The sequence below is a fragment of the Atheta coriaria genome, unplaced genomic scaffold (assembly GCF_025399875.1).
Source record: "Atheta coriaria isolate IRGN ID8LTWV9N9 unplaced genomic scaffold, Caltech_Dcor_3.1 hic_scaffold_13_pilon, whole genome shotgun sequence".
In the NCBI taxonomy this organism is placed as follows: domain Eukaryota; kingdom Metazoa; phylum Arthropoda; class Insecta; order Coleoptera; family Staphylinidae; genus Dalotia; species Dalotia coriaria.
In genome coordinates this window covers 1,183,956-1,205,764 of record NW_027045455.1, presented here as the reverse complement: position 1 = coordinate 1,205,764, position 21,809 = coordinate 1,183,956, and the positions used below count along the sequence as shown (strand labels likewise).

Below are 21,809 nucleotides of genomic sequence, written 5' to 3'. Positions count from 1 at the left end.
TGGAATTTTCATCTTTAACCGTTTTTCAAGGCAGAAGCGCAATCATAAAAAATGAAATAATGAAAAAATCTGAACCAATCAAATATGATTTGATTTTTGATCAGTTAAACAGAAAATTTTATTTTTAACTAAATTTTCTTACATTTTTGTGATTTAAAACTAAAATATTTTGTTTTTTTAGTGTTTTTAACGTCACATTAAATGTCTATCAAAATTTTTTGTCAAAATTACCAAGTTCTCTTTTACAACTTTGAAAAACGTTCATTTCTGTTTACCACAAGTATAAAAGCATCATTCAAGCACCGTTTTACACAATAATATAATATCCTTACGAATATAATCTCGCTGCAAGCCGGAGAACATGAATTAATTTGCAGCCGTTTGTAATGCAATGCCTTCTCCAGTCAACAGCGTACATCATCAGACAGCACACCAGTCTCACCCCTCTCAGGCCATAGATAACTCCAAGGATCGAAAGACTGTCCTTGAGAGCCATGGCTACTTTCTCGGCAAAACCATCGGCTCAGGCTCCTATGCCACGGTCAGGGTATGAACGGCTAACTACGCTCCGTCATCTTCCATTGAGTTCGGTAAAGATTTGCTTCTTTTTTATGCATTTTAAGATGGCGCACAGCGAGTTACACGGAGGAAATGTAGCCATTAAGATCGTCAGCAAATACACGGCACCCGAGGATTATTTGAAGAAGTTTCTACCGAGGGAAATCGAGGTGGTCAAAGGATTGAAACATCCTAATTTAATTAGATTCCTTCAGGCTATTGAAACTACTCATAGGTATAATGTACATATATTAACTTAATGTTAAATGTTAAATTTATTTGTGATTATTATGAAGAGTTTACATTGTGATGGAATATGCTGATAATGGCAGTTTACTGGACATTATTCGGAAGGAATCTTACATTCCCGAGGGTAGGGCACGACGCTGGTTCCGACAGTTGGTGGAAGCCATCGAGTATTGCCATGACCGAGGAGTGGTTCATAGGTAACACAAAGAAGTGTTAATATTTGTGTTTGCGTGAGTATAATTTGATGGGTTTGGTTGCCGGCTTGTTTGTAGAGATATCAAGTGCGAGAACCTCCTCATGGACGGTAATATGAACATCAAAGTATCGGATTTTGGCTTCGCGCGCTCCTACGTCAAGCAGCAGAATGGCCATCAAGTGCTCAGCGAGACCTTTTGCGGCAGTTATGCGTACGCGTCGCCGGAGATCTTGAGAGGCATTCCCTATCAACCGCAATATTCGGATATATGGTCAATGGGGGTTGTTCTTTACGCGATGATCTTTGGTCGACTGCCTTTCGACGACACAAATTACACTTTACTGCTGAAGGTACGCGAATTGAAAAGAACCAAATTGTAGCATGAATTAAATTATATTTTTTGCACGTCTGCAGCAAGTGTCGAACAAGGTGACCTTTCCCAAAGACCCAAAAGCGTCGACGGCGTGTAAGACCCTCATCAATAAGATTCTCGCACCGCTAAAAACGCGCGCCCGCATCTCAACTATCAAGAGCGACCCGTGGTACAACTATTCGGGCGAGAAGCCAGGCAGCAGCCGCGAACAGAGTTCGGTAAGCCACTCATATTTGAAATGTTTGCATGTCTATCTCAGCTTTCAGCGCCTAATTTCCAAATCGCAACGAAATATACCTACAAGATACACGCCATATCACAACGTAGTGATATGTTTGACGGTTTCAGATTGCGGGCGAATACAAAATTTTCAAGTCAAACAAAACCAACACCGAGGAACTGCCCCACCAGATCGCGGCGATCCCCGCACGCTCTACCGACTACTACAAACCACAAGCATATCACTACTAGTGCCAAACAAACAACACTATCATAATGGCAGTGCACAAAGGTGTAAATCATTTTGTTGCTCTTAGGAGTCGGAACAATCGCAGGGCAAACTCGCAACGATCTCCAGCAAGGAGGAAGCAGTTGCCCAACTTGTGACCAAAGAACAGCTTCGTGCAAAGGCTAAAAAACGTGATAAGAATGTATACAGCACGGATGAGGAGACTCCGATTGGGCAGCAGTTGCCGGATTCATCTGATGAAACCACCACGAGGAATCGAAAATAACAAATCGCGATAATAAACAATAAAACTTGATTTTATGCTGGAAAAGTGAGGATAAACATTGGATATTGTGTATTTTTGCTTAGGAATAAGCAAAATGTACATTGCAACACCATCATTCATCACAATTCATCAAAATTCATGTAAGTACCTCTATAATTCTTTACCTGATGATAATAGAATTTACTTATTGGAATTAAATTAAAATTTCCATGAAACACATTGTGTTATTGCCGCGCAAGGTAAATGGTAAACGAGATAACTAATTACCCGAGAACTTTTTAAAAAGATACTCAAATAACATTTTGAAGGCACACAAAAAAAATATTGTTTTGTTTCGTTAAGAAAACGAGAATAAACAAACATAGCAGAAGTAAAACATCCAATTACCAGTTTAAATAATTCTGTAATTCTCGAGATAAATATTCGTTTGCGTATTTACATTAAAAACCGATACATTGTTCGTACATAAGTTGTCATATTATGGTAATACAATGAAAAGAGTGTAATGATGCGTACATTAGCGCATTCCATTCGAAAAGTAAAGTGACATAACTTCCCATACATATTCCCAGCAAACAGTTTGGTTTGTAATGAATGAATATTAGTATGTAATAAATATAGAGCCCTCGTTGGCGGCGTAGGCAACATAATGGGTCGCGCTTGAACCGCTACCCTCATAAAGGTTCATTTTCCGGGCAGCATATGAATAATTAATGTTTACTTGTTTCCCACATTCTGCTTACAATTACTTTGCAATAAGAGTATATATTGTCTAAATATGTTTCTGCCAGTGTGTGTGTGTATGTGATGTCATCATTGACGTTTCCGCTTCTTTGGTGCTCTTGTTTACCTGGATCTGAATACACAACGAAAAATGGCACATTCATATTACAATAATATGCTAACTTCTTTTTTTCTTCCGCTAAATTTTGCCCAAAAACAACGATGACCAGATGCTACAAAATAGTTATCACATTTTTCTTATTCAGTTTTTTAATCGTACGCACTTCCAGTTCAACGTAAAATCGAAACGCGTTTTAGATTCTATTTGTTACAAATAATTGTCAATTCTATTCTACTAGCTCGTAGAAGCGTAAAAATTAATTAAACGTCTGGGATATTTACAAATGTACAACTAAATTATGAATCGAAACACAAACCGCTAATTGGAAGCGGCGTCCTGCGTGCCGAGAAGTGGCAGTTCGGGCGCCTGCTTCAGTAGGGCGTACGCCGGTGAATTAACCGACGTGGCTAAAGTTATTCCCGATGAGTACGCGGCAGGAATGCGAATATGCGACGTGTTTGTGAATCCCTGCCGTAGTTCACGACTGTTCTCGTGGACAACATTCGCTACTTGACCTGAAAACGCAGCACAATTAATAACATTATCAAACATTTTGCCAATGCACTTACCAACAACATTTAATCGCTGCCATCGGACATCGTTGATTCGCATCAGATCCGGCAAATCCGTATTGAAATTCCATCGTGAAAGCACATCACTCCGCCGAACCATCAAAACAGATTCAGAACAAAGCTGCGGCCATAACAAACCCGCCTCCACATGCTCCATCGGATTCGTCAGATGAATTCCGATTGAATCAACGCCGTAAATCATCTGATGATGCCAAGCATCCGGAATTGTTCCTACGCATTTCTGCAGGTTTAACGTGGCAATGGGCACAGCACCATTCGTAATCCAAAAACCCAGCCATTTGTACAGATTCACCACGCGCTCAGGATACATATGAAAAAATCGCGCGTAAATTGTACCATTAGAGATCTCATGCAAACCATCGATGAGATCTTTATGCGTCGAGCCAGCTCGACTGCGCGACATCAGATATTTAGTCAGTGGGCTGTTATTTTCTCGCATGCGCGTCGTCACGAACTCACGGAGCTTCTCCAAAGAAGGCACCGGAAACCGCAGCGCGTTCAATACGTTTAAAACAGCTGTTGCGCCACATGATGACGGACCAATCTGCGTTACCTGCTTGAGATTGGCTTCCTCACGAGACCAAATCATAGCAGGTTCCTCCAATGATTCCGGGCGGACCATAACAATCTTAAAAGATGTAGATGGCACCTCACTGGGTGATATTAATTCGCCGCGCGAGCAATGCACGCGTTTCGTATAACGCAAATATTTCGATTTCGTGCGTTGTGCGAGCGTACAAGACCAGGGCATTACTTTGCCTTCATCAGGTGTCATCACAGGAGCCACTGGAAGTGGTACTGAAGCATTATTTTCAACCCATCTATAAAACAAATTAAAATTAATACAAATACTATTTTTGTAGGGGGAAAAGTGCTACCTTTCAACATTTGCTGCAATTTCCTGCAGCGGACTTGCATCACCAACATTTACAGCATTAAAACTTCCAGTTGGGTTAACATTATTTAATCCGCTTGTACTTGCTTGACTTTCTTCTACATCTTGTAAATTATTTGCAGTTTCTTCTTCATTGTGTGGACTGGCTTCCTCTTCTTCCTCTTGCATTGGCATCTCATTTTCTGAGGCAGAATCTCCATCACCATTATTAGAAGGATCAAAATCCATCTCCAGATAGTCCATTTCTGGACTTGAAGCATCCTGCCTGTTCACCACCTCTTCAACAGCAGGTTGGTCTTGTTGATTTTCAGGAATCTCTGGTGGTATATCAAAGAATGAACTTGGAAGGTCTGCATTATTATCACCTTTATAAGTATAAATACAACCATCCTCTGAGACTGACAACAGTTCAGTATCAGCATCACTATCATTGTCAACTGCATCACTATCACTTGCTGTATCTCTTTCATGCACATCAAATTTGCAATAAACATCTCTACTTGAACAAGAAGGCTCCAACAAATCATTCAAGTAATGATTTGTGCATAGGCCATTGCTGGTAACACCATTAACTTTGGGGACTTCATCAGCAGTAGTATTTAGTGTTGACATGTTCTCAATGTTGTTGTTTAGTTTGATGTTTTTCTTGGATGTTGATGATGCAGATGACACAGACTTCATTGGCTTTGTGGAGCCTGTAGGCAGAGACTTTGTTTTCTTCGGGATGGCACCGCGACTGGTGTCTCTCAGATTAGCATTTGGATCAGGAGCAGGTGTGCTTTCATTATCCGAGCAGTCATTTATGATATTTGATGGTAAATCTTCGGCCGAATTCATTGTGTTCATTCGATGGTAACATAACCAACAAAATGTGCGTAGCAAGTTTCGATTGAGAGAGACCTTCAGGGCAATTGACCATCAGTACCAAGTTGCGATGTAAGTTGTTCAACTTACATAAGTTCACGGTGTGCGAATTGATATAGTTGGGCATGTGTCCATTATTGGCAAGTTTTTATTTTCAACAATTTGTGACAGCATTTAAACGCCATGTTTATTTGTAAAAGCATCTGTCGCGTCTGTCGATTTAACCTTCGAATTTTTATTGCTGTCTGCTAGCGCCATCTGTACAGACTTTAATACGCAATAGAATACCATTTTTAAATAAAAATAGCATTAAATCAAGATTTCCTAATCAAAATACAATTAATTTAAATAATAAATTACTTTAGATAATTATTTTATTAAATATAATATAGCATTAATGAAATTAAAATTTTGATATTAGAAGTTGTACTCTAGCGCCGCCGTGAATTAATTTGGAACTATTAGAAGGCCAAACATACTGATCATAACCAATATACCATCTAAAGTAATCGGAACAATTTCAAAAACATTTCTTAATCGGCATTTGTGTTTGTCTGCTAATTAATCTTCACGCAGTTTACCGTATGAGAGTTTTGTGTAATGCCGGTGTAGATATGTCGGAAGGGTGTAGTTTGGAAGTGTTGTCGCACACCAGTGATTCGCCGTTACCATCCGATGAAATCTTGGATTTGCAAGTGGACGAAGCATCGGATGAAGAGAAATTGGTCATTGAAACCCCAAAGAAGATAACTAGAAAGAGAAAGGTCATCGACATTTCCGATATCGATAAGCAACTCCTAGAAGATATTGAGGAAGAGTTTGAGAATGCTCTTGATGAAAAAGCTGCTAAAAACAACTTGAAGAATGTACAAGTCAAAAACATTATCAGACAGGTTATTACCAATGAACAAGTTATTGCATTTGTTAAACATGCAGAGAACCCTACTGAAGAGTTTACCATGCAGTATGAACCAAAGATTACAAGGGCAAAAGCCAGGTAAGTGAAATCTATGTTTTATAAATTTATGGTTTCCAAGTAGATCATGGAGTAAAAATTCATTAAAGTTGTTATTTGATTCTTTATTAGTACCTTTATTAATACCTGAGTAAAACAACTAGGTTGGTTATAGCCGTTTTGAAATGATTATCAAGATATAACAAAGTAGAGTTTAATTTATTGAATAAATGTAGAAAGCACAAACAAGATTGTTTTGCTTTTGAAGGGAATTGTCAGTTGAAACACCGTTCTGGCCCAGAGATAACGACGAAGAACCATCTGAAACTCATGTTTTAATTAATGAAGAATTGCCAGAGGAAGATTCCTCTGAAGATGAGTATGTACCAGTTGAAGAAGTACCCACAGAAGATGTAAGTCTGTATTATTTTCTAAAAAGAACATTTATTCATTGCATTGTTATTTTCATAAGAGTGAAGATGAGCACAACTTATCCTTTACAAGTGAATCCACACAACCATCCACACCAATTCACTCAGCAGATTGCAGCACACAAACCAACTGGACAGAAGATGGTGCATTCAAAATTCCTCTCGACAAAAACGATGCACATGCCAAAGAAATCGAAGAAGCGAACATCGCACGCCGAACTAGATCAAAACTATGTCTCAGCAATACACCACTGGAAGACATCGAATCCACCTTTATTCCACCTGATATCACCACAGATATGTACGAAATGGATTACGAATGCGATGAGGATTGGAAAAACTTCCTCAAAGGATTCACACGACCGTTGGCTGAAGTATCAGCCACAATGCAGGAAGATGAAGACCATGATCCAGAGTATAATGTTTTAGCAGACGAGGAAGTTATCGATGTCGAAGAGTTGCGTACGGATAGAGCCGTCAATATTACCCGCAAAGAGTTAAACGATCTCATTGGTGAATTAATGGACTACGCTGACAATTTTAACAATTATTTTCCCGAACAGGATGAGCAGCCAGAGGAACCTGAGAAGTCTGACAATACAACCGTGGAGTATTCATATCCGCAGTTGAATACGACGTTGAGTAACGTTGTGATAATAGGTTATAGTATGTTTATAATGAACGAGGATCAAAAGGCGTTGTTTGAACAACAATTGCGACAGCACATTCAACTTTTAACGCAGGGTTTTATGATGACTTTTCAGCATCCTGAATTGGATTTGATTTCGAATAAATTCGAAACATGTTTAGTGAGTTAATTCAATGAGTAAATAAATGAAAAATGCGTTTAATTAATTTTTATTTCACAGGATGATTTACAGGAGTCTGCTTCGGGGCAGACATTTTATGATTGTTCAAATATCTCCGAAGCTTTAGCTGTTGTAAACGACTGGAAGGCGAAATTTTCGTGTGACACAACTGTGATAAGGGAATATAAACAGTAAGATTTAAATTGTGAAGTTTTAATGAATGTTATTTACTAAATTGTTGTTTTTTAGGCAATTGGCAAAGACTATTTCTGAAGCGTAAGTTAATGAAACTTTTGTTTTTCTTTTTGAGTCATTTTGCATTGTTTTCCTCTAAGTTTTAATTATAACAAATATTTAATTGTGTATTAGGAAACAAGCCAAAGCAGCTGGATTATTCTACGTTCCAAAATTTCCAAAGTTATTAATGGAGACTATTTCAAAGAGCAACCTGTTTGTCTACCCGAGTTTGCTACCGAGAATTCAATACGTTGAAGCAAACCCCAAAATTATTGGTTTTACTTCATCAGAAAATGAGTAAGGCAATCAATATTTTATTAATTGTATATTAATCTTATGCCTGTAATTCAATTGTTTTAGATTAATAGCATTAGGTTTAGATCAGTTTACACCGTATCTCAAACAAGATGAGTACCATTTAAAGAAGAATGGTGAAGTGAAATTACATGACGTCTGTCACTGCATTCGAAAGTTTATGATGCCTAGTAAAGATACTGATAGATTATTTAAGCACGTTTGTGCTTTCCGCTTCTCGAAAGATCAAAATCCGATCAAATTGTACTTTGAGAAGAATATCGTCTGGCCTACCACACATTTTGTCGTTCCTGCGAAGGAGTATTTAAATATTCCGCCTTGTAAGCGTAACCCCAACGAACTACCGTATTTGTGGAGAGACTATATTCATCCGGTGTCGGCAACTGTAAGTGTTTGTAGTCGTGTAGAAAACAATTCGGTACGTTTATTACATCACGCCATTCATATTTTGAAAACTGCTGCCTCGCGCCATCTGGTGCCGATGACACTCATCACTAATCATAACTCCAACCTAAAAGCGAATGCCATTGAAACAATTGTAAAGTTTGTTACACAAATCTTTTTTTGAAAACTAATTATTATTTTAGGTACCAGTAACTAACTCACAGCCGATTACGAAGGTGACTAAACCACCTGTGTATAACAAAAAGTTTGCGCGTCGACGACCAACACAAATCACCTCCAAGGTACAAAAAAGCCCCAGACCAAAGCTGCAGGAAGTTTCAGTACAACCCAAAATAATACACCATACGAATTTTTGTGGGGATGAGCTTTATGCATCCACACCAAAGTGCAAAAAGAGTTTATTTAAACTTGCTACACCAGGAGTTAAAAAGTCATTAATATTCCTGAAGCTGTATTAAAAATCAAGTTTAATTCATCAATATTTAACAAAAAATCTAAATCTACAATGTCTAGCATGCCAAGTTTAGATGTTACAACTGCTGCATCCAGTACATCAAATTTATCTGAATCTGAATGTAGCCCTAATACTTTAGATAATGATGAAGAGGAAAATAATTTAAGTAATTTGAATGAAGATTTAATTGAAGTTTCTTCATCTACAAGTAATGAAGAGGGTATTATGGTTGACAGCACAGTATCAGAGACTACACTTTGTGATAATATTTCAATGGCAGAAGAAAAGGTAATTTTGTTGAAGACTTGTATAACTTCAATCTTGATTAAATGATTTTAATTCTAGGATAATTTAGATGATATTAATGCATTGGTGGTGGCCAGTTCAACGATTAAATCTGTGGTAAAACGTCGACCTACTGGTTTGGAAAAGAAGCGCGCTAAATTAAAGCGGGATTTTGAGGACAACCTTCGATTATTGACTGACGAAGATGGCGATGTTATCAAAGAAAAACGTGATCGTACGATATAATTAATTAATTTGTAATCAAGTTTTTTATTTTTACGATTTCACAGGTTTTATACAAGCATTTTATGATAAAGTGCAAGACACACTCTCAATGGAAGATTTTCACAAATTCATGGCGGCGTTAAATGATTTTGACGAACATCAAACTTCACCAAAAGTTCTCTACAATCAAGTGTCAGAAATTATGGGTAACAAACATCCTGATATTATGGACGAGTTTTTGCTGTTTTTCGATAGCCTGCAGGCGAAAACTTTGGGTAAACTTGTGCCGTTTTTAATTATGAGTAACATGTCACTTTTTCTGCGCAAGTTAGAATTGTTTTTCCAAGATCAACCGTCACAAGTTCGTAAAATATATAGAGCTATTACTGATTTATCAACGCGCAACGACGTAACAATGGCGCAAGTTAAGAGTTCCGTTTTGCCGCTTTTGAAAGGTATATTAAAAGTTACTATTTGAATTAATCAAGCGCTTGAATCTTACTTTTCATTGGTAAATAGGTAATGGTTTGTTGACTGATTGGTTTTTACAAATATTTCCAATGGAAAAACCACCTGCAAGACTGATTAATGGGGCATGGGAGACTATTTGTTTGAGTAAGGATACAGATGACACTTTTGAACATTTGGTCTTGCCTGAGGTAGATGATCCATATGGTGGGCCAAACTGCATTTGTAATTGTCATAGTGTAGAGGATGATAGGTTTAAAGCAAGGTCGCAACATTGCACACCCTGTGGAACTAAAGTAATAATACTTAACACATTTAATCCTGAACTTTAGAATTGTAAATTATATAATTTATAGTTTATGCAAGGACGTGTGTTTCTGCAAACTGGTAAAGGTCTCCGTCCAGCAAAAATTACATTTGAAGATACGAGCGTGGACCACAGAGCGCGACTTTCAGGTTCTTTGAAAAAACGATCCGACACCAGTCCGGTGAAATTAATATCGCCGGGTAAAGATAGTCAAGACGAAACACGCCAGAGCAGTGACGAGGAACCCCCTGAAAAGAAGCAACAACGACTTGTAAAGACTATAAAGAAACGAAAACCAAGGAAGAAAGTAAATATAGATAGTAAAGATGTTGAAAAAGAATCGTTGGTTGCCGAAACCAAAATGATCATTGAAGATTCACCGAAAGAAACAACTGACCGCGATGAAGAAGAGATTGTTTGTCGACCTAGAACGACTTCTGTTGACGTTGTGGACGTGACACCAATGCTTTTAGCGGATGAACCTCAAGAATGGGACTGCAACACATCAATGGATTCACTCGAAATTAGACTAAGCCCTGAACCATGTCAAGAGAGTGCTGAATCGGAAAGTGGTAAGTAAAAATTAACAAACGGAATGATTTTTATGAGTAAATAATTGCGACAAATTGTTAAAACTTAGAATGTTGTGAAGAATTTGAAACTTCCCAAGACAACAACTCTGATAGTGATGTATCCGTATCTGGTAATGATGGTGAACCTATAAATACAACTACAGCTTCATCATTAGAGCCAACAATCCAACCTTGGACGAGGGAAGAAGATAAAGTCATTCTGGAGACGTTTCAAAAGGAAGAAGTCATAGACATAGCATTCAAACGCATTCTAGTACAGTTAAAAAATCGTACTCTGGATCAGGTCAAGGAAAGATTTGATGTGTTGATTAATTTTCTTAAAAAGATGAGGGACTCTCGATAATCGCGATAATAAATGTCTAGATAAACAGTTCAAATAACAATTACACATTCATTTTATCAGAGACAGCTTTGATTATTCAAAATGTCAACAACACAACAATTATCATTTAATTAACGTTACTTAAGTATGGAGGGCACCGACGCTTTGCTGATGCGCGTGCTGAAAATTCACTTCGAAGACCGTTTACATATTCTCTATGGGGCTTTGCAAGCAATTAAAGAATATTCCAATAAAGATATGTCCACACACAGTGAATACGATGAAGTTTCGTTGAGCGCAAGTGAATTATTTTGATTATTATTGATTTACGTTGCATTATTTTAGATCACGGCGACTTTGAAGGGAATGCTCAATGATTTACCTGAAGATATTCTGAAATACTTCCTTACCTTTGTTCCACCGCCGAAATGTAAGGAAAATTTGTCGTTGAACGTTTACGATGCAGAGGAGTAATATATTTTTATATTCACAGTGAAGAATTACAGGTTTTGTAAAGAACAACGGTTTACATTTGAAATAAATTACTTATTTCTGTTTGCTGATCTTTACAATGCCGGTTTTTCTGCATTGAAACTTCTTGCTTAGATAATTTTATTGATAATATTTTCATTCAGCATTAGAAGTGTTTTGATGAATTATGTTAATCGGGATGTATCATCCGCGCCATCAAAAATTGTTCTGTCTAAAGATGTTGAAACTTCCACCGTTGAGAAGAAAACGCGAAGTTTGAAGAGAAACTACCTGTAAAACGGCGTTCGGGGCGTTCCAAGAAAACTCCACAAGGCAAGTGATATTAATATAAAATAAATTAAATTAAGCTGACGTTAGTTCCAATTAGAATGTAAGAAATTGTTGGATATTTGTGCCGAATACATTGTAAAGAATCACACCGAGATGTACAACGAATATCAGTCGCAGAAAGAAGAAGTATGGAGGCTTTTAGAAGAAAGTAACCGGTTTAGTGCGGAGGAATTGAATGCGCTTTATGTTATTGGACGCGATTTGAATAAGAAACTGAAGTGGTTGCGTCTACTGGAAGCTGAGGAAATTACAGATGAAATCATCTTGGATAGTTATTATGACGAAGATATTTTAACCAAAGAGAGTGAGCTTCTTCCTCTGCTCACTGAAGATCCGTTTGTGGTTAGCAAGGAACTAGAGGCTTCAATTATGAAATTTGTTTCAGCTTAATATATAAATATATAATAAGTACCGGGCATTTCAACCCGGTTTGAGTTAAATTCCCCCTTTTGGCGCGTTTATTTTTGTCAAGTTGGAAGCCTGCATAGGGCATATCGATTCGATGCGCGGATTGGTTGACGCTTGGCATAGTAAAAATCGACCAATAATTTCACTCGGCAATCAGTATTCAAAAAGATGGCTGCCCTGCCGTCGCCGACACAGGTACTCCTGCTGATTTTTCGCCATAATTTCTACTCCACGCGATATTTTGCCTAAATTTCAATTGCATCCAGTGCGAGTTATTTTGTACCATCATATTCTGTGAATTTAGCAGCTCGGTTGCTTTCCTGCACGGCGCAAAACGCGATTGCAAATCTGCAACTAGTTGACACTTTGGTGGGCGGCGTATATTTCGATATTTTCATTGACCAAAATCAAAGTTAATTACGTGTTTCTTCAATCGCCGTGAATAACTCAAGACGATTTACTAGTCACGCTTGATCGGGAGTTGTTTTTTGGTGACGCGTGGTCAACTGTAGGATTTGGCAATGTTCCGTGTTAGAAACGTCAATAAATATTTGTGTCAGTTATGGATTTGTATCAAAATTCCAACGTTTCGGGTTTTCTAGCCTACATGCGAGCTCTAGTAATGCAAATAGATATGAACAATTGCTTGTGAATTCCGCGCCGTCTTATCTTTTTCTATTGCACACTCATTAGCCAAGTGAAGTATGTAACAGTGTGTTTGTGTTCTAGGTGGCTGGAAATCATGGTGCCATATATGAAGCATATTACAATTTTGTAAGTTGTTTGTTTACTCAGTTAATTGCAACATCATGGTTTTACAAGTGGCTCATTTTAATTGTAGGTTGATCCAAATGGGGGAGGGACCATAGGTGCAATGGAGGCAGCCAGATTTCTGAAGAAGTCTGGCTTGAGTGATGTTGTTCTTTCAAAGATTTGGGATTTGTCAGATCCGGGTGGACGCGGCTGCCTGGACAAGACTGGCATGTACATTGCTTTGAAGTTAGTGTCACTTGCACAAGCTGGTGATTCTATAAAATGGCTAATATTAATAAAGATATGCCACCACCCAAAATGGTAAGTAGGTTTGTTCTTTTCTAAGGAAAACAATTCTTAAAAGTTCTATTTTAGGGTGATATACCAATGCCCAAACCTAAGAAACCTCCTCTACCTTCACACGCACCTTTGATCACATCACTACCAACCAGTGCTGTTGATTGGACTGTAAAACCTGCAGAAAGGGAAAAGTATGAGAAACTGTTTCATTCCCTGCACCCAGTTGAGGGAATGATTCCTGGGAATAAAGTGAGTTTGCAGAAATTGGTTAATTAATTAAAATCGTAACCTTTTTTGTACTACAGGTTAAGGGTGTTTTAATGGATTCTAAATTACCTCTTGATACTCTTGGCAAGATTTGGGATCTCGCTGATCAGGACAAGGATGGAATGTTGGATAAACATGAATTTATTGCTGTGAGTAATCATTTTTGTTTTTTTTTAATGGTAAAATCTAATTTTATAATGTAATTATTTTGCTTATAGGCAATGCATTTGGTATATAAAGCGTTAGAAAAGTACTCGATTCCAAACACGCTACCGCCAGAGCTCATGCCTCCGGCGAAAAGAAAAGACTCTGCATCAATGAACACCTCGCTCATTGGTAATCTTGACGGTATGAAGCCGCGAATGCCGCCGCCGCCAATGTCTTCTATACCGCCGATGACGGCCATCCCACCGGCACCGATAACCGCGCCTCTTATCCCTACAACACACGGCGCGCCACCACCTCGACCCGTACAAAGTGTACAGCCTACGTTCAACTGGGTTGTCAGCACTGAGGAAAAGGCCAAAGCGGATGCCTTATTTGTCAAGAGCGATGTTGATAAGGACGGCTTCGTATCGGGACAGGAAATAAAGGACGTGTTCCTGCAATCGGGCGTGCCGCAGAAAATCTTAGCGCACATATGGTGAGTGATAACACGAATAATGTGTTATCAATTTATAATTTATGTATTTTTATTTGTTTGTTTAGGGCTCTGTGCGATATTAATCAAAGTGGTAAGTTGAATAACGAACAATTTGCTTTGGCGATGTGGTTCGTCGCTAGATGCCTGACCGGGGTGAATCCCCCACCGATGCTCACACCCGAAATGGTCCCGCCAAGTTTTCGCACCAACAAACCACAGGAACAGTCGTCAACAGTAAGTCAAATATTTATTTTAATGCGATTATTTCAACGCAGCCGCCGAGTGTTTCCGGTTCGTTGCTGCTTTCAAAAATACATACGCGAACACCGACAATATCAACAGCATTCCGAACAGCATGATATGGTGATTGAATGTTAGTTTCATTTTGTTCTCGACAATCAATCGGACTGTTCCGGCTAATTCGTTGTTTTGCCAACAACTGAAACAGAAAATTTCACACCATTTGCGCAACTTTTCGTTTAAATTTACTCTAAGCCCACCTGTAGAGATTAGAATCGGACACTTTAGACTTCTTGATATGAATGCGTTCCAACAAACTTATATAAATTCTACCGTGTGACTCTTCAGCGATCACTTCGGCGATAATCTCTTTGCCTTGGACTAACCATTTTATCGGCGAATCGGAGTTCAAATTACTATAATTGTAAAGTATTTCGTTACTCGTTAAAAGTCAGCGCCGACGAATTGTTTACCCTGGACAAACTATTAAAACGTTGGTATCTCGTTTCTCGTACTGCACGACTCTTTCAACTTCAGGAGTTGTCGGTGGGACGCCTTGCAGTGTGGAGTAAATTCCCGCCGAGTTGTTTGCGCGTTCAATTTCGTGGCCGTGTTTGTCTTTCACCACGAATATTTTATCTTTCGGGCACGGAATCTAACGTGAGAGCGGATCGTAAAGTTTGTGTTTTCAACCAGCCTCAAGTTTTCCGTGCTTACCTTACAATATCCAACCATAACTTCATTACTGCGGTTTCGTACTTGTTCCAAGTTTTTGATGCTTTGCGGGAGAATGTAGGAAGAGCATGGAATGCCGTATTGAAAAACTTTGACAAGCTCGATGTGAATTGGAAGCACAGAGTTGTTTTCTTTTTTCATTATTTTCGGCGTATCGAATGTAAAGCTGTCGTTTGTGAATGCCTGAAAAGCATTAAGTGTAAATATCATCAGAATATAAGGCAGTCGCGCTCGGTTTGAACCCGATCGATAACACAACAATCGGTTCATTAGCCTCAATCTCAACAACGAGACGTTTAATCAATTATTCCATTACCTGCTTTATTTTCCCGAGTACCGTATCGCGTTTCTTCACGTTCTGATACAGAATATTACAGTAGCCTAATCGATGGCGTTTGCCCACCTCCTTACATCTGCTACACTCAGACCAATCGCCCCATTCCGTGTCCAACACTAAATTATATTCCGACAGAGCTTCCGGTTGTTTTGGATATGGGCCTGAAGTTGCCGACGGTGTGTGCACTTCAAGTAGCTTGCTTTCGCCGGACATCACGTTCAAATAATATGGTACTGTGGCACTGTCGCCCAGTATGCAAACGTATTGTCCTAGAAACACGCCAATGAATTAATCATTGCTCTTTTAAATATTAATAAGTTTGGCTGTTACCCGAATGCTCTTGCTTTAAGTTATAAATGTGTAGTGTTTTATCTTCGGGCGAAAGGAGTATGTGCTCATTGTAGAATACTATAGACAGGTACGACTGTCCGACTTCTCCGAAATACCATTCGATTGTATCGATTTTTTCTGCTTCCGGTGGGCTTAAACAAAAATTGCATTGGAATTTAATATGGCCGCCTTCGAAGCCCTGTGTTGCTTCGGGAATCGGCGTCCCATGTTCGCCGATACTTTTTTCTTGTTCGCGTAGACAATTATAATAATCTTCCCATTTGGCTGCGTTTTCTTGTTTGTATTTGTCGTTTGTCCCGGGGTACAATGCCGGATCTTGTCCCATAAAGTGCCATTTCTTCTCTTTTTTGAAATGTTTCTTATACATGTCTTTTGCGCGATTTTTCAATTTGTTTACTTTTGATGAAAAGATGCCTTCGACAAAATTATCATTATCGAATAGCACAAGATAAAGAAGCAAACATATTATCACCAGTTTCATGTTGCGTTTATTTTACAATATTTAGAAAATAACTGTCATACTATTTGTTTGACAGGATAATAACAACACAACCTTTTCAAATCCTGAGCTGGAAATGGTCAGCAAGGACATTCAAGAATTGGCAAAAGAAAAATACGCTTTAGAGACCGAGATAAGTCAGAAAGAAATCGATATTCGAATCAAGAGCGGCGAGATAAAGAGCTTGCAGAGTGAGTTGGATACCCTAGCAGCCACTCTCAAGCAATTGGAGAATCAAAAAGGCGAGGCAATGAAGCGGCTTGGCGATTTGAAAGCCCAGGTGAGTCAATTGTACAAATTGTTAAAAACGTGCATTGTATACGCTATAATACATTATCGTCTGTCTGCTGCTCCTCATTCAGTTACGCTTATTGATACTAATTGATGCTAATTTGCCGAATCGATGCGTTGCACGTATCAATCGTTTTCGTCGAGTATTTCACTTTCTGATTGCACACATTTACACTGTTGCTGCGTGCGATAATGTTAAGAACTAAGTATAGAGCGTTCATTCAATACTTTAAGGTAACTTTTAACTACTTTGGCAGTTCATTCGCTAGATTAACGGAGTGCTTTATTGGTTGTTTACTTTTCTTCCGTACGATTTATTATTTTTCGTTTGTTGGCATGTTGTTTTCCGTTTCGTTTCGGGTATTATAATTTTATAATACTTAGAAGTCCTCTCTTGACGATGAGTTGGAGGAAGTGCAAAAACAATTAGATGAGCAAATATTGAAGGTAAAATTCATTTTTACATCATTATGTTTTGCAACAAGATGACAATATTAATGTTCGTGGTGATTGTGGTGACAGTTCGAGCAACTATTCTGTTTAGAACTTTTGAAAATAATTTTCTACTTTCATGTCAGGTTGATAAGTTGCGTACACAAGCCGCTGAGCAAGCAGAAGTAATTTCATCGCAAGAGAGCGAATTATCCAGCAAGAAGGAGCAATTGGAGCAACTCAAAGCAGAAGAAACGCGATTGGAACAGTTGAAAAACGACAATACGAAGACAATCGCTGGTCTTTCGAACAAACTTCAATCTACCCAGTTGACTATTAGTCAGGCGAAGGCGATGATTACGCAATTGCAGGAGCAGTCGCGTCAGATAAAGGACGCCATCACCGATTGCGATACCGCGATAGACACGAACGATGTCAGCGCAGTGCCCGACACTGCGCTGCGAATTCAACCTGAGTTCCGAGACCCTGAATACAAGCGCATTGGAATGGTTAACGGCGACTCGCAGAACGGCTTCGGTGACAAGCCAGATCCGTTCAGCAATCAGAATGGTCATAACGCGCAAAACCCATCAACAGGCTTCCAGAACGATCCGTTTGCTAATGATCCTTTCAAAGGTGGCGACGCCTTTGCTAGCGACCCGTTCAACAACTCCGGCTTCGGCGCCTCCACCGGTGATGGTTTCGGTTCGGATCCATTCAACAACTTCGGAACGACAACTAACAAGGCAGATCCCTTCAACGCTTTTGGTGATAATAAAAACACCTCTGTTACTCCCGAGGTAATATTAGTTTTAGATAATAACTATAAGAGATATTTTTATATTGCTTATTTATTTGTAGCCCGATAAAGACGCTTTCGGTTGTGATCCATTCGCTGTTCTACACGCGCCTACCAGAGACGGCTCCGCGCCTGGCCGACCCACAAGTCCCAGTCCAGCGCTGCCGCCAAAGAAAGCAAAACCACCACGACCCGCACCGCCACGACCCCAACCACCAAAGTTCAACGCAAACACCCAACCTGATCCTTTCAGTTCGAACGCAGATCCGTTCTCAAGCGGAGGGTTTGCAGACTTTGCAAACTTTGATTCTAAGGTAAGATTCTTGTTGCAAATTGAAGCAGTGTTTATAATTTGATGTTTGTACGTCTAGTGTTTGCATCGTAGTTTTCTACCGGACATTAATTATGCACTTGTACGATTTCCTAATGTGTGCCGACCCCCAACATCCTTTTATGACCCCTCTCCCGATCTGATTGTGGTACGATTTTTATTCATTATTTTTTTCTTTTGTATTTTGTATTTACTTGTAAATTTCAGCACCGAAATGAGTTGTTTCACGGCATGGAACGTTTATTTTTGTTTATTTTATGTTCTAAGTAGGTTTCGTTTTTGTTGGCCAGCGATAATTGGCGAGGGATTTCCAGAGGAGCGTCTACTAACACACGTTATCATTTACAGCCTTAATAACATGTACGTCTACTCTTCAGTTTTCCGAGAAATCCAGCGCGCCGCCTACGAATCCACCGATCGCCGCCCCCAGGAAACCGGAGTCTGTAGGCAAAGCTCTTGAATTCACAGACGATCCATTCCGCAACTATAGGTATGAAGACCCATTTAACATCGCGTTCGATGACGAAGATGAAACGGACGACAAAGGAGGCGCAACTGAGGATAAGTTTGACCCGTTCAGCCTTGGCGGGCGGCAGTCGGTGCCTCTGCCCGCATCCGCACCAAGCGCAGCCAGTGGCCGCAAATCGGCACCGCCGATTAGCAAGAACAAGCTGCCTGATGAGAGCGAGCAGATCGCATGGGCCGCGCAGGATAGTCTCGTGCTGGAGGAGCAACGCAAACAGAGACAATTACAGGAGCAAGCCGATCTCGAGTTGGCGATAGCCCTTAGCAAAGTGGATAATAAACTGTAGCATATAAGTGTTATTGTATTAACCTGTGAGTGCATTTGTTGATGAACTATTTTCAATTTCTAGCTTGTTGGTAGCGTCAGGAGAATGACATATCATTATCTTTCGGTTGTCCATACTAGTTTTGACGTATGAGAGAAACCAAGCATTTCACTACTCGGTGTTTTTCATTTGTTTAGCGTACGCTTCTCAACAGACTCGGTAACAAACACATGTCACCTTTATTTCAAATATCAACCAACCGCACTGATTCTTATGATACTAACACACGAAGGTGGAAATTCATACATACTTATTGAAATTCATTCCAAGTCATGTTGATGATAGTCATGTACATAGAATGTTATATTTTTTTTATGTTTTAAAAACTTATTATTTAAGAACAAAGACACCTCTAAGGCCTAGTATTATTTGTCGAGAGAGATTAGAGAGATTATGTTAATGATGTTTCCGAATTTTAATTTGCGTGATACGGCTTCCTGAGAATTAACATCGATTTGAAAACGTTTTCGTCAATGGTGCCTATAACATGCCTATATTTAATCAGTCTTTTTCGATGGTGAAATTATATTAAAATTGAGATTTAAATTAAACCAAGTTAACGTGAAATCGCAACACTAAACTGTGTAACGAACTTTTTCCAATATGATGCTTTATTATCATTTCGATTTTCTTATTCTGTGGTTTGCTTTTGCTGACTTTCATCGTTTAGTGCTGTCATTTCACCTTAAAATAACAAATTAGCAGATATCGCTCGCCCAAAAATACTAACATAATAAATATTAATAATATATGATAAATATAGATATTATAAAAATGAGATTATAGCTTTTTAGTCAATACTCGACCATTGATTGAGAATTAAAAATGTTATCTACCGTTCGGCTGTTCACATTCAAGCATAAACCACCGACTCGAAATCTAAGTGTTCCGGCGAAATTGGCGATTCCTTATTTTTCTCAAGCATGTAATTAATATTTAGCGCAGGAACAGCTGACTGCATATTGCGTACACACATTACTATGTTTTAAAAGACTATATATACATTATTACTAGTTAAAGTGCGTGAACCATGATACATATAATGATAATGTAACATTACGATATAATAATTATACATTCATATTGTGAGGCAAAAGAAACATTCGAGAATTATACCAAAAATATGAAAATTGTATGAAAATCCTGTACAGTGTTGTTACTTTTACTATTGTTATTTGGGTAGATTTGTTAAATTGGTGGCTTGCACTTGTATAAAAATGAAACAAACCATAGCACAATTCATAGAAAGTACGTGTATAATTCCTACCCTATAATGAGAATGGTAACGACAGTAAAAATGAACTCATACTCTATATGAATATACTCATCTTTAGAACGAACGGAACAGGTTAATTATTGTAATTTGTAATCAACTATTTAATTAGTACATACTGATTTTCATAAGTTCCGCAACGCTACGAACTTGATCACTTGACTTGATTTGAATGTCGCCTCGAACTAACAAACGACGAATTATAAAAGTAAGAAGTTAAGTTCATTTGAAACAATGCGTTTAATGTAAGCTGGCGAGAAACGATTCACAATTGGAGCGACCACTAAATGAAGAAAGTAGATGTTATTATACTAAGAGGACAATGAAATAATAATTGTTAAATGTTACTTAGCTTGTTTAGGATTTATTTATTACGAGTCATAAGTTCATTGTAAGTATGCACTATTGTCATCAAAGATAACACTATGTGTCATATTTAATAAATCAATATAATAAGGCTATTATCCTACAAAATCTGCGTGTTTTTAGATCTTTATGCGACACGTATGTTCTATAATTACAATCTGCGCCATTTTGTTTTTGGTAAAACCTCTCTAGGCTTTAGGAATCATAAATTATTATCAAACGCGTTAAGCTTAATTGAAATAATAAATATTTTACAGCTTTTCCAATTTCAAACACTTTTATGACTTGGTTTATAGTGGATTTTGTTGAAAGTTATTTATTAGTGCTTATATTGCTTATGATTGATTAGATAAAGTTAATTTTCCAGCTTATCGCATTACATTTTGTTTGATAACATGTAGGTATAATTTTGTACAATATCAACAGTTAACTTAATCAATTGGCGTAGTGTTTTATTCCGCAGTTAAATATTAACAATAATCATGCTTGTTAAAGTTTTTGTTGCCGTGTTGGCTGTGTTAGTTTTTGCAAATATATTTGCATTTGCTGGTAAGTGCCCAATAATCTTTTAGAACACATATTAATTCAGTTTTCTTTTCAGAGGTCAGTAAAGCTGAAAATGATGAAACAGTGAAATTGATTTTCAATTTTGTGGAAGGTTACAACATTAAAATAAACGTAAGTTTAAAAAGTCGTAATTGCTAAGTCAAAACAAAGTGATTTATAATGTATTGTTAGCAATTTTATGGACACAAAGTTAAATTTTATATTAAGAGTAGACTTGGTTTGTAATTGGAGCTTAAGGGTTTAAGTTTTACCGATTGTGTGAAAATTACTAATATTTAGAAGTATTGTCACATTTGCTTACACCTTATTTACTAATATTGTTTATTTTTAGAACAGGGAAGCAGTCGCTAATGATTTATTAAATATCTTGGAAAGAAATAACGTGAAAGAATATGTTGCATTCGCTAAAACTTCGTATGAGAATTTGATGGA

General features: G+C 38.2%; 6 protein-coding genes across 7 annotated transcripts; 4 read left to right on the top strand and 2 right to left on the bottom strand.

Moving 5' to 3' along the window:
- Positions 1 to 21: 21 nt before the first annotated feature.
- Positions 22 to 2,325, top strand: LOC135801873 (testis-specific serine/threonine-protein kinase 3-like). 2 transcript variants are annotated; one of them, XM_065315393.1, is made up of 6 exons: positions 22 to 547; positions 624 to 793; positions 855 to 1,004; positions 1,080 to 1,353; positions 1,418 to 1,594; positions 1,913 to 2,325. In XM_065315393.1, exons 1-6 carry the CDS (start codon positions 392 to 394, stop codon positions 2,108 to 2,110), a joined length of 1,125 nt encoding a protein of 374 aa, XP_065171465.1. In that variant the 5' UTR covers positions 22 to 391; the 3' UTR covers positions 2,111 to 2,325. The 2 variants fall into 2 exon arrangements, with proteins under 2 accessions (XP_065171465.1, XP_065171466.1); XM_065315394.1 differs by having other exon boundaries at positions 26 to 547; positions 1,725 to 2,155.
- Positions 2,326 to 2,493: 168 nt separating this feature from the next.
- Positions 2,494 to 5,519, bottom strand: LOC135801833 (uncharacterized). Its single transcript, XM_065315357.1, has 4 exons — positions 5,397 to 5,519; positions 4,426 to 5,342; positions 3,524 to 4,368; positions 2,494 to 3,469 (listed from the first exon to the last, which is right to left on the bottom strand). The coding sequence occupies exons 2-4, from the start codon at positions 5,286 to 5,288 to the stop codon at positions 3,273 to 3,275; spliced, it is 1,905 nt and encodes a 634-aa protein (XP_065171429.1). The 5' UTR covers positions 5,289 to 5,342; positions 5,397 to 5,519; the 3' UTR covers positions 2,494 to 3,272.
- A 349-nt stretch (positions 5,520 to 5,868) lies between these two features.
- Positions 5,869 to 11,133, top strand: LOC135801884 (GON-4-like protein). The gene is made up of 14 exons (XM_065315405.1): positions 5,869 to 6,303; positions 6,530 to 6,674; positions 6,734 to 7,501; positions 7,562 to 7,692; positions 7,751 to 7,777; positions 7,871 to 8,035; positions 8,099 to 8,471; positions 8,641 to 8,812; positions 8,890 to 9,200; positions 9,258 to 9,432; positions 9,488 to 9,877; positions 9,942 to 10,186; positions 10,247 to 10,769; positions 10,838 to 11,133. The coding sequence occupies exons 1-14, from the start codon at positions 5,891 to 5,893 to the stop codon at positions 11,131 to 11,133; spliced, it is 4,134 nt and encodes a 1,377-aa protein (XP_065171477.1). The 5' UTR covers positions 5,869 to 5,890.
- Positions 11,134 to 11,259: 126 nt separating this feature from the next.
- Positions 11,260 to 12,343, top strand: LOC135801832 (uncharacterized). Its single transcript, XM_065315356.1, is given in 5 exon segments — positions 11,260 to 11,397; positions 11,458 to 11,582; positions 11,748 to 11,866; positions 11,869 to 11,916; positions 11,972 to 12,343. Coding segments are annotated over 5 exon segments (783 nt in total). The 3' UTR covers positions 12,325 to 12,343.
- Positions 12,344 to 12,476: 133 nt separating this feature from the next.
- Positions 12,477 to 20,918, top strand: LOC135801729 (epidermal growth factor receptor substrate 15-like 1). Its single transcript, XM_065315234.1, is given in 14 exon segments — positions 12,477 to 12,537; positions 13,072 to 13,116; positions 13,184 to 13,373; positions 13,376 to 13,416; positions 13,471 to 13,644; positions 13,701 to 13,811; positions 13,881 to 14,305; positions 14,371 to 14,539; positions 16,505 to 16,747; positions 17,143 to 17,205; positions 17,337 to 17,990; positions 18,052 to 18,303; positions 18,361 to 18,468; positions 18,698 to 20,918. Coding segments are annotated over 14 exon segments (2,937 nt in total). The 5' UTR covers positions 12,477 to 12,510; the 3' UTR covers positions 19,133 to 20,918.
- LOC135801731 (uncharacterized) lies at positions 14,536 to 16,464 on the bottom strand. The gene is made up of 6 exons (XM_065315237.1): positions 15,948 to 16,464; positions 15,597 to 15,886; positions 15,263 to 15,463; positions 15,019 to 15,200; positions 14,806 to 14,961; positions 14,536 to 14,744 (listed from the first exon to the last, which is right to left on the bottom strand). Exons 1-6 carry the CDS (start codon positions 16,447 to 16,449, stop codon positions 14,567 to 14,569), a joined length of 1,509 nt encoding a protein of 502 aa, XP_065171309.1. The 5' UTR covers positions 16,450 to 16,464; the 3' UTR covers positions 14,536 to 14,566.
- Positions 20,919 to 21,809: the final 891 nt, after the last annotated feature.